The 14,077-nt window shown below is 35.4% G+C and overlaps 1 protein-coding gene across 1 annotated transcript in view; it reads right to left on the bottom strand.

Annotated features, from left to right (window-relative positions):
- ADGRG2 (adhesion G protein-coupled receptor G2) overlaps positions 1-14,077 on the bottom strand; it is a 167,519-nt gene that overhangs the window by 17,299 nt on the left and 136,143 nt on the right. Inside the window, exons 15-21 of the mRNA XM_051984400.1 lie at positions 13,063-13,234; positions 11,502-11,658; positions 8,508-8,651; positions 7,086-7,208; positions 6,013-6,058; positions 5,826-5,929; positions 4,844-4,965 (exon numbers count right to left, since the gene is read on the bottom strand). Of these exons, the coding sequence (XP_051840360.1) occupies positions 4,844-4,965; positions 5,826-5,929; positions 6,013-6,058; positions 7,086-7,208; positions 8,508-8,651; positions 11,502-11,658; positions 13,063-13,234 (868 nt within the window). The remainder of the gene's footprint in view (positions 1-4,843; positions 4,966-5,825; positions 5,930-6,012; positions 6,059-7,085; positions 7,209-8,507; positions 8,652-11,501; positions 11,659-13,062; positions 13,235-14,077) is intronic.

The raw sequence follows: 14,077 nt of genomic DNA, 5'->3' as shown, positions 1-14,077 counted from the left end.
AAATGCAACAAAGGCTTCCACTGGGCCTCAGAATGTAAATTGATGCAGGGAAATGAGAGGCAGGGCCCAACTCCAAGACCTCAAACAAAAAACAGATGAGGCATGATGGCAGCTGAGGTTACACCCAGAGAGTCTTTAAAAGCTCAATACCCTGATATGATCAATCCACAGAGAAGCAATCTGATAGAAGAAAGGGATTACATGATCAATTGGCAGAAAAGTAATCAAATGGGAGAAAGGGATTACAATTTGGGAGAACATGGACTTTTTAACTTGACAGAAGGGCAGTGTCCAGTAAGAGCAGTTCCAATGTAATTGGCAGGTGATGTGAAGAGAAAATGGTGAATAGAAGGAACTAGATAGGTTAACTGCTTGGGAGAAAGGGTTTGCTTGTATCTCTACAGATGGAGAAGGAATCAGATGGGTGCCAATGAGCACCTTGAGACAGAAAAAGAGGAAAAAACTTGAAACAAAGAAGAAGATCTGAGAAACATCTGACACTGAAAGAGCATGGCTGATAATGAGACTGTTACAGAACTTCAAAACCAGCAGGAATCATTGGATTTCCTGAGATAAAAATTTTTTGATAAGACTTCAAAACCTGCAGGAATCATTAGATTCCCTGAGATGAAAAATTGTTGATAAAACTGTTACAGAACTTCAGAACCAGCAGAAATCACTGGATTTTCTGACACATGACGTAATGGACAATAGATTGGTTTTGGACTATTTCTAGGACTTATGGACATGTATAATTCCTCATGTTGATTCATGTTGTTTGTTACATCACTATTAGCCTGTGTTACTATGTGCTTGTGTAATACCTCCCATGCTGATGGATTTATGTATACCTGTTTCAAGCTAGACCCTTCAGAAACCCGCTAATCTGATTTGATTCCTCATTTTCCTTTGGTGTTTTCATCTCCCTTCCTGAGACATCAGGGAGGGTGTGATCATCTCCTTTTTGGTGTTTTCACCCCTTTTTTGAGGAATCAGGGAAGGTGTGATCCCCTCCTTTTTGGGGTTCTCACCTCTTTGAGAAGTCAAGGAGGACATGACCATCTATGTTCTAAAACAAAAGAAAGCAGGAGATGTTATGGGCCAGAACTTTGAACGTGAAACAAAGATTCTTACAAGGTGCTAATTCAGTGGAATTGATGAGACAATGGTTATCTCATTTAGCATGGTGCTTAATAGTTCTGTAAGTTCAGTATGATTGATTTACTCTTACAACAAATAATGGTTTCCTAGTGATATAATGATTGGTTTATACTCAGTGTAGAGCATATAAGCTGGGAGCTCAAGCTCTCAAGGAGGGAGGAGAAAGAGATTCAATTCCATCTTTGGTCAGGCTCCTGGTGGCTGGCCTGGCCTTCTGCATCTTCTCCACTGAAACCAAGTCCTGTCTGAAGGCCCTGAGCAAGTTAGCTGAGCACCAGGAGAAGGAGACAATAAAGGATTTGGACTTTAACACCTGGCTATTCTGTGGTGATTACTCTACTGAAAGGAAAGCAGCCCCAGAGACCTCCAGGAAAGCCAAACCAAGAACATTACAACATATAACACATGATTATACATATATATATATATATATATATATAATATATATATATATATATACATACACACACACATATATATATGTATATTATATATATATACATATACATATGTATATATATATAATTTATAAAGCATGTAATTAGGCACTGCATAGACTGCCTATTTATGATATGGGTTTTTTTGTGTATGTGTGTGTGCATAACATCTGTTTCCCATGTTTCACTGAACAGACTTCCATCATCATAGAATCATAGGATTTAAAATTCTTTTATTTAAACTCTATCAAATAATTCCTGATTTTACAGATGATGAAACTGAGAACCAGAAAAAGGTTGTGATTTGCCCAAAGTCATATAAGTGATTGATCTGATAGATGACAATTGAACATATGTGTTCTGATGATAAATCCAGTGTTTTTCTCATTTTGCTGTATGATACTTGCTGCAGAATGATAGAATCTCATAATAGTCACTTAATAACTAGAGCTATTCAAAACTAGTATGGATTACCATACTCGTTACCCCAAAACTGAAGGTTGGATGACCATTTGTCAGAAGGATTGTACAGAAGATTTTATTGGTCAAGTCATTGGACTTGAGTCTCTGAGATGCCTTCCTAGTCTGAGATTCTGCTATATAGAAATATAAAAAGTAATTTTAGAATATAACTAAATAAGAACAAAAAATGAACAAAAAGCTGTAGATACAGTAAAACCATTTCCTTTAAATCATAGCAATAGAATCTAATTCATTATCTAAAATTTTTTTGGGCTTGAAAAAATAGCTCTGATTAAATCATTCCAGGTAATGAAAAGCTTTTTGACAAATTAGTCTGAAAATTTTTCCAAGGATCTACTGGCAGGTCTATATTCCCATTCTGGGATCCAGATTTTCCAACCTAAGAATAGAAATGGAAATAAGTTTTTATTAATTTCCTAGTAAGTTTCCAGAAACCAAATGCCAGGATTTATATTTAGTTAATATTACAACTAAAGGAAGTTGGCATGATGACTGGAGAACTGGCTTTGAAGCCAGGAAAACCTAGGTCAAAGTCCTACTCCTGTCCTCTATGGACTTATTTGACTGGGGGCTTAACCTCTCCATGTTCTGGGAAGTCTTCTAAATATTGAGAAGTCAGTTTGCACTGAGAAGTGAGAGGGTTATCTCACTTAGAATTTACCTACTGATTTAATTAGTGGTATACTTTCTAGTTCTAATATTCCAGCATTGCCTACTTTGCTCTTTTCTAACAAATCTCTAAGTGGGGAGACTTCTATAAAGTTTTCCAAGTAGAATTATGAATAAGATAAAGATGGTAAAAGTCAACTACATGTCAAATGGATAATTGCCTAGTCTCAGATTCTTTTATTGAAGTCTTATCTTCCTGAATTCAAATATGGCTTCAAACATTTATTGTGTGACCTTCTACAAGTCACTTAATGTTGTTTGCCTCAGTTTCCTGATCTGCAAAATGAGTCATCTCTAAAATGGAAGGGAAGGGCAAACCATTTCAGTATCTTTGCCAAGAAAATTCCAAATGGGGTCAAGACGAGTTGGACATGACTGAAAAATCAGTGAAATAGCAAAGAAATGTAATGTAACATTTTCCTAAAATCCGCTAATGATTCTACCTGTTTTATGAAATTTGCTATTCCTTCTGCCCTGGCACACAAAACTCTTTCCTCTCTATTTTTCAGTCAGTTCCTGATATCCTACATTTATTTCAAGAAACCTTTAACCAACTAGAAAAGTGGCAATGTGCAGTTTCTGACATGCAATTTTCTGGATACATCATATAAAGTATCTACTAAATCCACCTAGTTCTTTGCATTAAAGAATCTTAGAGTTGGAAAAGATAATAAAAATCCCTATTTTTTTAATGTCTTTTATATTAATGTCTATTATATTACTTTTATCCATTAACCATTTTTTCCCCTAAATCAATCCAAGCAAAGTATTATATGTTCTCTAGGTCTTTTCCAATTTAAAAATCCTTAAATTCACCAATTCATTCTTGTGTGGCATACTTTAAAGTCCCTTCATCCTCCTGGTAAACAATTCTTAGATATGTTCCAGATTTTTAATGTCTTTACTAAAATACAGTAGCTAGAGCAGAGACTGGTACTCTGGATATAGTCTGAAAAAATCAGACTATATTGGGACTATTAACTCCCTTATTCTGAACATGATATCAATATATTATTAACATTGTAATTATATTATTATGTTATAATTGTAATAATCACATTGTTATATTATATTAATAAAGTATGCACAATTAGTATTATGTTATAAGGTAGTAATATAATAAAACTTATTAATATTTTATAAGATATTAATATAATTCAACATTTGTATTCCTTGTTTTGTTTTGTTGCCATGTCCTACTCTTAGTTTCTATGGAGGATGAAATCCACTGAAATCCCTAGTTCTTTTTCATTTATTTTCATTCATTTATTTTATTTTGTTATTTATTTTATATTCATTCATTTATTTATCTACTTTTCTGTATATTTATTTACAAAAACTGATATTAGCAAAATTTCCCTTATTATTTACTTTTGCAATGATTTAAATCTAAGTGCAGAGATTCACTTATGTCTCTAATGAATTTCATCTGAATCTTCTTACCATGTTATCTTGTCAAGAAAATTTTGCATCCTGATTCTGTTATCGAATAAGAATTATCCCTTTTAGCTTTGTGTCATGTACAAATTGGTTAAGAAAGTCATCTTTCTATGCCTTTATCCAAAGCATTCTTATGAAAGCTCCCCATTTAGGTTAGCATTGCTGTATTAATGAATATTCTTTGAAATAGGTTACTCAGACACTTTTGAATTCATTTGTCTGTACTATCATACAACTCACATTTTTCCATTTTTCCCCCATGTGGTTCAAATTGTGGAGAGTTGTTTTGTATTTTTAACAACTCTCCACAATATTGCTCAGATTTTAAGTCTGCAGGAGGAGAAAGTAAGGAAGATCTCCTATTCATTGGTCAGAGTCATTCATTGAACAACTCATAGGAAGACATAGATAAGGGTCACAGTGTGATGAATTGGTGTGGGAGGATTGAAATGTGCATCAATGGAAGAAAAATTCAAATTGATGAACTGACAGATTCAGTGGAGCATTTAAGTATTCAGTAAACTATTTTTGCATTGTGCCTAGTATGGCATTATACCAGAGTGGTAATGAACACATTTTAGGAATGTTATTAATATCCTGATCAAACAACAATGGCCAAACTTTTAGTTTAAAAGTTTTTGGAGAATACTCACTCAAAAGCTATATAGGTTACCAGGGTAACTGAAAGAAAAATTGCCGACAAACCACAGCCAATATAGGTGATGAATGTAAGAATCAGCATCTGGACAGGTGGTAAGGGTGTTCTGGACAAGTCCTAAAAAAGTAGAGATTATCTTTACTATATAATCTTTAAAAATAACATTTATATATTATTTTCAAGTTTTGAAGGGCTACAGATCTCATATAATTTTAATCTTCAGAATAACTCTGTGAGGCAGCTAGTAATATTATTCTTATCACTGCTGATGAAACTGAGAGGCTGAGAAAAATTAAGTGATTTACTTAAAGTCACATAACTATTAAATGTCTGAGTCAGAATTTGAACTCAGATCTTTTTGATTTTTAAGTCCAGCACTCTATTCATTATACCATCTAGTTGTTTATACCAGATGTTCATAATGAAATGAAAGATGATTCTATATTTCATAATGATTATTATATCTAAATTTAATATTTTAATGATATTCTTAGCTATTTTTTAGAAACTCATTTGTGAGTACAGTGGATAGAAATGGAACCAAGAAGATATGAATTAAAAATTGAACTTCAGACAATTACTGTGTAAATATGAGCAAATCACTTAACTTCTGTCTATCTCAGGTTTTTTATCTGTAAAATAAGGAATATGAGTGCAACCTACTTCACAAGGTTATTGTGAGGTCAAAGAAAATAATATTAATAAAAGTTCTTTGCAAACCTTAAAACACAAGGTAAATACTGGTCATTCTATATGTATATTTAACCTCTGCAAACATATGTAGGCAAAAACTTGCAATAATAAAAATATACTTATATTCCACGCTCTTCCATTAGTTCAGAAGAATTACCCATTTGTCCATATTCACCTGTATTAGTTCATTAAGACATTTATTTGATAGATGTCATAACATGGTGCCAATACATTTAATAGTGACTAGCCTTTAAATCTGGGATCCCTTTAAATTGGCACATTACCAGCAGAACTCCAAAGCTTGTAAGGTGGTTGCAAGAGCAAACTGTTTCATTCATTCTCTTGTCTTTCACTATGCAACCCTCGGAGGACCAACCTCCTCTGCCGCCTGTTAGCATGGGAAAGAATAGTACTATCAGTGAGACCAATGGATGTATATGGGCTAAGGGGAAGGGATAACATAAAACCTACCATTTTTGCTCAGGTCCCAAAATGCACATTTTACAGTTAAGTTATCCTATAAGGGAGAAATAAGATGTTTTTATAAACATTATATAAGAAAACTTGGGAAGCAAGTGATTTATGGAAAACACATGAGATTTATACTTTTTCATTCTTCTTTTGCCTGATCTTTATTACAAAAGTTATAATCTAAGGTTTGTTCATGGAGGCAAAGCTTTCTTTTTCTCCTGTTCACCCAAATTAGTACTGATTCCACATTTTCCTAGTCTCCTAGTTTTTTGTTCAGTATTGCTGTTAGGGCACTTATTGTATTTAAATTTGTGAGTTTGTGTACATTGTATATTAACTCATCTAGATAGTAAATGCCTTAAGGGAAAGGACTTATAGCCTCTAAAACCCTCCAAATTTTGAGTTTCATGTTGGGGAGAAAGAAAGAGGGAGAAAGAAAGAAACAGAGAGACAGAGACAGAGAGACAGAGACAGAGACAGAAAGATGAGAGAGAGAGACAAAGAGACAGAGAGACGAGAGAGAGAAAGAGAGAGAGAGAGAGAGAGAGAGAGAGAGAGAGAGAGAGATGAGAGAGAGACATAGAAAGAAAGAGAGAGAGAGATGAAAAGAAGAAGAAGGAAGAGGAGGAGGAAAGAAAATAGGAGGGGAGAGGAGAGGAGGGAGATGATAGATACAACATTATTTAATCACTTACTACGAGCAGACATAGTGCTAAGTTCCTTTAGGAAGTTTATATTTAAATAGGGGAGAAGACAACACATACCAGGAATGACAACTAACAGCTGGCATTATAAGTATGGGTTTGCAAATGTAGTCCACAAAGTTATGGGGAGCCCTGATTTTAAGAAAGATAAGTCAAAAACTCAGCTCCTATAGTGGTTCCAGGAACAAAGTTCAGACACTTGATAAATATTTCTTGAATGAAAAAATGATGATGGAGAGAAAATTTTTCACATACTGTCCCAACTAGAACTCTGAACGATTTGAAGTTTTATCCCTAGAGCTAGTTCATCTTTCCAAGTTAAGTCTACTAAAAAGAATGGTCAGCATAAAACCATCATGAGTGGCTTACCTGGTTAGGTCTTGTATTCTGTAGCATGACAGTCACATTTGCTGTCAAGTCCTTGATTGTTAAATTAGTGACGCTTGAAGATATAACATAGCTTATCAGAGAACTATTCTTCAGTGAGGAATCCTAAAACACCAAAAAAAAAAAAAGTCATAAAGTGATCAAAAGGAAAAAAATCTTTAGATTTATAGAATATTAGAACTGCAAGAGTGCTAGAGTACCTAGCAACAAGAGTGCTAGGGAACAGAATAACAAGTCTGCATTAATCTTGAGACCCTTCATCATGTATCTTGCACACAATGCTCCATTTGCATAGGCAACAAGTCTGTGCAAAGCCAAGTCTTGTGTAAACTTGACCCTTGTGGTCTGTGGCTGGTTGGATCTCACTCAGCTCCCTCTTGGGAATGGATATTGAGGCTTCGGGTGTGAGTTCTGCCTCATTGGCTAAAGGTCCAGGGTACACACCCTGTAAACATGGCAGGACAGGCATAGAGCATGCACCAAATTGAGATCGCTCCCATTGTCTCAGGAATTGGGCTCCTGGATACACAAGCTAAACACATACTTGTTGTTGGGGCACGTTAGCAAGGGAGATGAGAGGGGCATAAGTACAGGACAGCAGAGGGAGAGAGAGGAAGCAAGGAAGAGGGAAGCAAGGGAGCAAGGAAATAAGGAAACAGGGATGCAGGGAAACAGGAGAGAGAGGAAGCAGGAGGAGAGACAAGATGATATAACCAAGTAATAAAGCTTCTTTAACTGCCTAAAGGGTGTCAGAACTACTCTGTCATAACCAGAGACGAAGTCGTCCGTCTCTGAAGGTCATAGAGGCAATGATAATTGGGTAAGTGCTCAGACTCCGGCTGGTGTCAGCAGGTCTGCACTAACTGGGGACCCCAACACAAGAGTCCTCAGATATCTTTGAGCCAGCTATAGCAGCAACACACCAGAATGAATCTAAACCAAATTAAAATGTAATTGGGAAATATTTAACAAAAGAAATAAAAATACAATAGATCAAAGATAATGTTAATATGTGATTTTCTAAGTCAATAAGTGACTTGTGGGGAAACTTACCTAGGATTTAGGGTTCTCTGTTTCTATCTGAGTTTGACACCATTGGTTTAGTTCATTTTTTAGGGTAGGAAACCAACCTCCAAGACAAGGCAAAGCTGGAAGCAAATCCTAGTTTTTCTAATTTACAATAGAGCTCTTTTAATTACAAGAGATTATCTCCCCCATATTATAAACTGCAATAATCAATTTCCTCCCCCCAAAAGTTTCATTTACTGAGAAACTTTAAAAGGAAATCAATTAAGAAATGTATATAAATTATATGCATATTGTCTTTTTTTTTAATGGCATCATTAATTCACAATGAGTTTAGGGATATTTAAAAGAAACAGAGAAAACTAATAGAAATCTCACCTGAAATAAGGTAGGTGTCTCAAAAAAATTGAACTGGATTCTAGATGCCATCTCTGTCTCTTTAGATGATAAATTGTCCAACAACTGGGTGGGGAGGGTAATAATACCAATACTATTTTCAAGAGCTTTAGTGTCCAAAGTAACCTGAAAATAAATCCAGAGACATATGATAGCTTTTGGGGCATAATTTAAGAAGGTTGAAAGTCTGAATTAGGGGTCCTGGGGGCAGAACTCAATACATATTCAAAAGGATGAATTAAAAACTTGATTAGATGATAGGATTGAAGTTGAAATTATTGCTTGGTAGTATTTAAGCAGTTTGTCTTCAGCTTATTAAACTAATGTCAGAATCCACCACCATCCCTCTCTTTCCACTCCTCTCTATTTTTACTATTAAGGAGTCATTTTGTTTTTCAGGAAGCAAGCTGTGCCCTGAGCTTGACATAAAAACAATCCTTTGTGCTCACTCTATATTTCAACTAAATCATAAAACTGCTGGTATCTGAGCTCCAGCAAGCACCAGAAAGTTAAGACATGAAGCCCTGCCATGAAGGGAATTTTTGTCACTAGAAAATTTTGCCTTACTGTTGCTGTTGTGTGCCTTACTACTGTTGCTACACTACTCTATTTGATTCTTTATCTAGCCAGAAATATCTAAATCAAAGTGTAGCCCCACTGTCTGGGGTCTCCCACCAGAGGAGGCTCTTACACATGTGTCTAATTTCTCTCCTTCAATATAGTAAAAAAAAAAAAAAAAAAAAAAAAAAGCTTTTTGCTTTTAACCTGTGTGAGCTCTTTGACTCTTTGGTCATTTATTATTGGAGTTGACACTACCTTGAGAACTGATATGAAGAGTGAGGCAAATTTTTATTAGTTTTTGGCTACTTTTAGAAAAAAATTACCTTTCCATTTTCCCACAGTTGGCTATTCTCTAGCTAAATTGAAAAGTAGTGTATGGTGTATTGGAAAGGGCACAATATTTGCAACAGGGAGAACCTCAATTTAAATTCTCTTCTGGTTCTTATTGTGGGAGTTGGACATGACTGACTGAACCAAGCCACTGAGAAGGAAAGACAGAAAGACAGAAAAAAAGAAAGAAATACACAAAAAAGAAAGAAAAGAGGAAAGAAAGAAAGAAAGAAAGAAAAAAAGAAAGAAAGAAACATTCCCTGACTTCAAGGAGGTCATTCTTTTGCTTTGGATACTCAATAAAGTCCTTTAAAGAAATTGGAGTATAGGGGGAATACAACAATAGATGGTATGTTAGGTTTAAATTCAGGAAGAATTGATTTCAAATCTGACCTCTAAATGTCCTATCTATGTAAATTTGAGTAAGTAACTGAATGATTGAATGAAGGAATCAATGAAAAAAATATTCATTGTTTACTATTTGACATCCATTGTGCTACGTGCTAGGTATATCAATATATATATATATTTACTTAAAGACTTTCCCCTCAAGAAATATGAGTGCTTTGTTTGGAAAGGTGAAAGGCAGGGAGTGCGGGGGTCACCTGACAGGTAATTAGATATCTTGGTTGGATGATTAGTTAAGATATGAAGCTGAAAGATTTGTCTGGTGGACCACCTGGTAGATGTCATTGACTAAATAGCTTAATTACTATACATCCCAAAAGTAATCAATGAGGTTAGTCTCTAGAGCTTCCATAGGTAAATAGATTCACTTTACTGGGGATGTCACTATGCCTACGTTAATGGCAAGGATTTCTCAACTAAATGACCTAATTGGTTGTGATCTGTGATACTAGAGAGAATTCCCACACTAGAAGTTCCCCACAGTTATGTGAGAAATACTGAAAAGTTTGGTTTCCACAGAATGTTGCAAGCTTTGAGGTAGTGTAGGATAATGGGTACCATTGATCAAAAGGTTTTCAGAATGTGAGAGGTTAAAGAAGGTTAAGATTCCACAGAACAATTAATTTTTAATCTCTCAGAAGCCTTGAGCAAACAAGGAATTGGGGAGCTGGAAAGGCTCAGGTGGATTCAATCTTGAAAGAGTCTTGTGGTTTTGAAACCACAAACTTAAGTTAATAGCCTATCTAGCCCAAACTAGTTGGGATCAATGACCTGACTTGGTCAAATCACTACTGTGCCTGCTTAATAGGTTAATTGAATCTTGAACAACATACTCCGTAGGAGGGGTTTTGTGCCATTTTTGAACATGGGATGCATGATGAGGGAGGGAGAAATATGTAGTGACCATATCAGAAAGATTGTAACCTGGAAGGAACATAGCAATCAGTTCTCTGAAGGGAGTTGCTGCACCAAAATAACAAGTATAAAACTTTTCCCACTTCTTGCTCCCTGCCTCCCTCTTACCAAAGACTGGAGCCCACTTCTGGCCAGAAACATTAAGACATTCCTTAAGGTTCTTTAATAAATTTTTCTCAATATCCGATTTTCAGTGTCAAGAGTGTATTTCTAACAATTACAAAGTCCTAATATTTTTAACTATCTGCATATGGAATAGGAAGCAAAACAATCACAAAAGAAAAGAAAAATATTTTCACATTTACTGGGAACACAAGATAGTTGTGGGAAACTGGTAAATAACGTGTGGACAAATCATTTTTGTGGACAGTAATGGTGGGATCTTTTTTCTCTCTGTTTCCCTGTTCTTCTCCCTCCTTCCTTTCCCCCTTCCTCTTTCTCTTTCTTTTTCTTCCTAGCTTTCTTTTTTTAGTAAGAGTTTCAAATGGTGATGAAACTAAGGAGTTAAATGTTGAGTAAGTTTCTGCAAATAAGGTCCATTAGATCAATGAACAAACTTTGTATGTGCCCTAGGTGGTAATGACTGTTTCTTCACTTTCTAAACTTAATGTGCCTCCTCCTCACATACCATAATCACAGAAGTATTGTTGTCAAACATTATATATGATATAATAGTTCAAATTATATTGAAAAAATCGTTCTGAAAAAAATGAGATAAGCTAAAAAGTTTCCACATTAAATAAAAATCAAGGTAATGTTTACCTGAAGATCTGAAGGGTCTTGGGCAGCAAAAGTGGTTTTGGTGAAAGTGCTGGCATTGGCTTTGACCACAGTCAGAGCCAGAGAAGACGAGGTAAAACTGATGGTCTTGTTTGAAAAATTCAGTTTCAAGCCAATATCATTCACTACTTTTAGCAACCTACAATAGAAGAAAAGACAATTCAAAATCTAAATCCTCTTTGTTTCTATCTAATCATTAATCTCAGCAAAATTCACTTTGTAGGATGAGTGTTTCAAATCTAGCAAGTACCTCAAAGGTCACATAGATTAATTCTTTGCTCAAGCATAAATTACCCCTAACAAATGAGGCTGGATTTCTAATCAGATGTCCTATACCTATGTCAAGTCTTAGTCCTGCTATCTGCAAGACTTTGCAAAGTCCCTTAATTTAACTGGACTTCAATTTCTTCATTTGTAAAACCAAAAGTTTGGATTGGATGATTTATAGGATCTTTTCTAGCTCTAATTTTTTAATCTACAATCTTTCATCCAGAGATTCTTCAAATATTTGAAGATGCTGATCTTATCTCTTTCCCACCCTACCACACTCCAAAATAAACATATGGGAATAAGTCTTTTCTTGCCAAGTGTTAATACAGGGGAAAATTGGAATCACAGTCATTTCACAACATTTTGATGGACCAACAGTGTAGAAAATTTTCTGACCACCTGATGGCCTCATATAGGAAAGTAAGGAAAATTAAAATTAAACAAGCTATGTAAAGAGGAAAGTTTTATCCACTGTTGTAATCACTATTTGTTATCCTTGGATAAGAGATCTTCAGTCTTGTCTAAATGGTTACCTCAACCCTTCAGTTTTGTCCAAAAGGATTTCTTTCATAAAATCTTCTCAGTCCAATAACAAGCTTTGTTATCTGCATAGCAAGTATTTTCCTAGAACTCCTGCTTTTCTACTTTGGATGATACCTCTCTTTTCTATTTCTTCTTCTCCTGTGAAAGATCTTATTTATCTATCCTAAGTTATCTCAGAATGTTACTAAAGGCCAAATAGACCTAAAAAACTATAAAAATCAAATAGGTATCCTAGAAAGTTAAAGCTACTATTTGACTTCTTCCTTACCATGCTAATACATTTCTTTATTTTCAGTTTGGCTTTTTGTCTCTGACCCAAAGTCACTGGATCCTCATCGATAGCTATGCCTTTCCCAAGAGGTCTCACTTCTCTTGTTCAAATATTTCTTTGATTCGAAATATCCCCGGTTCTTATAACTACTTCTCAAGCTATTTTTGGATTCCTTTAAGATCCTTTAAATATGGTTTAGTTTTTTAGGATTAGAAGGAATAAAAATTTAATGTGCTTTAGAGGAGGAAGGGACCAGCTTTCTAATGACATTCCTGAGACAAAAATTCAGTGCCATCCTCCAGATTGAGTCAGGGGATAGATCATTTCTCATGCTCTGGAGACTATGCTTCTATAGGTGTCCAGTGCTATAGACTTAGTATGGCTATACAAGATCATTCTGGGTTTTCATCTCCTGAAGAAGTAACTTCTGATTCTTTCCATTTGTAAGCAAATACATACCTTTGAGATAAAGGGGTGAGCAGGGCTGATGGGGCATGGAGGAGTCTGCTTACTTCATGGATCATTTCCTCTGCAAGGCTAGGCTCCAAGCTATCTGAGGACAGAGACTTCTCCATTTGAGATACTTTGTTCTCAATTTCAGATGCACTTATGCTGCTGGTGGTAAAATTTTCTATAGCAAAGAAAAATCTTTACTTAATGCAATAATCATGTAGGGTAGTAGTGAAAAATTATTATAAAAATTTGGCCAGGCACAGGTGGAATGTATGTGACCCAAAGGAAAAGTGAGGTTTTGGGAAGAATCAGAGAAATAGTTACCCTATTCCTTAAGTGATTCCTGAACCTCCCATTCTTCCTGAGGTATATTTCTAATATACCTCACTTTGTTCCTAAAAAGTCAACCACTGGAAGAAGAGGGGAGTGGTTTGCTTCCTCATTCACTACCCAGAGGCTAGATAGACCCTTCACAGCTTTTTCTGAGCCTTTCATTGCTACTTTTACCCACTATTTACTACTCCTGTATGTTTAAAAAATGAATCTTTGTATACTCTATGTGAATTGGAGGAAAGTAGATTATAGTTGTTTGGGACAACAAGACCTACCCAAATTGACTTCTACAGAGATCACTCATAGAAAGCAGAATTATTTATCAGAATCTCAAGAAGCGGACCCCATCCTGGTCTGCGAGCAAAATTTCACAGCAGGATAGGGCCAGAACCTTGAAAATGCTTACAGCTTTTATACATTTCAGACAAAGAACCTCCAAAATCCCACCCTCTATATGTTGTGATTGGTCACATAAATCTACTGTTCCTCTAGTTGGTCAGTGAAATGTAGCAGACAAGATGATATACAGCTTCTTCAGTCATGTAGTCCAGGCCTTATCTAAAATCATGTGACTTCGGAGAAGCTGAAACTGAGGCCTATAAGGCTTGATCTACTTTAGAATCTGTAAGTTCTTTACCTTTTCCCACACATAGTCTATATTCAATAGAGCAATATTCTCTCCACCAAG

The sequence above is a fragment of the Antechinus flavipes genome, chromosome 3, assembly GCF_016432865.1.
Source record: "Antechinus flavipes isolate AdamAnt ecotype Samford, QLD, Australia chromosome 3, AdamAnt_v2, whole genome shotgun sequence".
NCBI classification, from domain to species: domain Eukaryota; kingdom Metazoa; phylum Chordata; class Mammalia; order Dasyuromorphia; family Dasyuridae; genus Antechinus; species Antechinus flavipes.
Note: the sequence above shows the minus strand (reverse complement) of the source record. Positions and strands in the feature narration are given on the sequence as shown.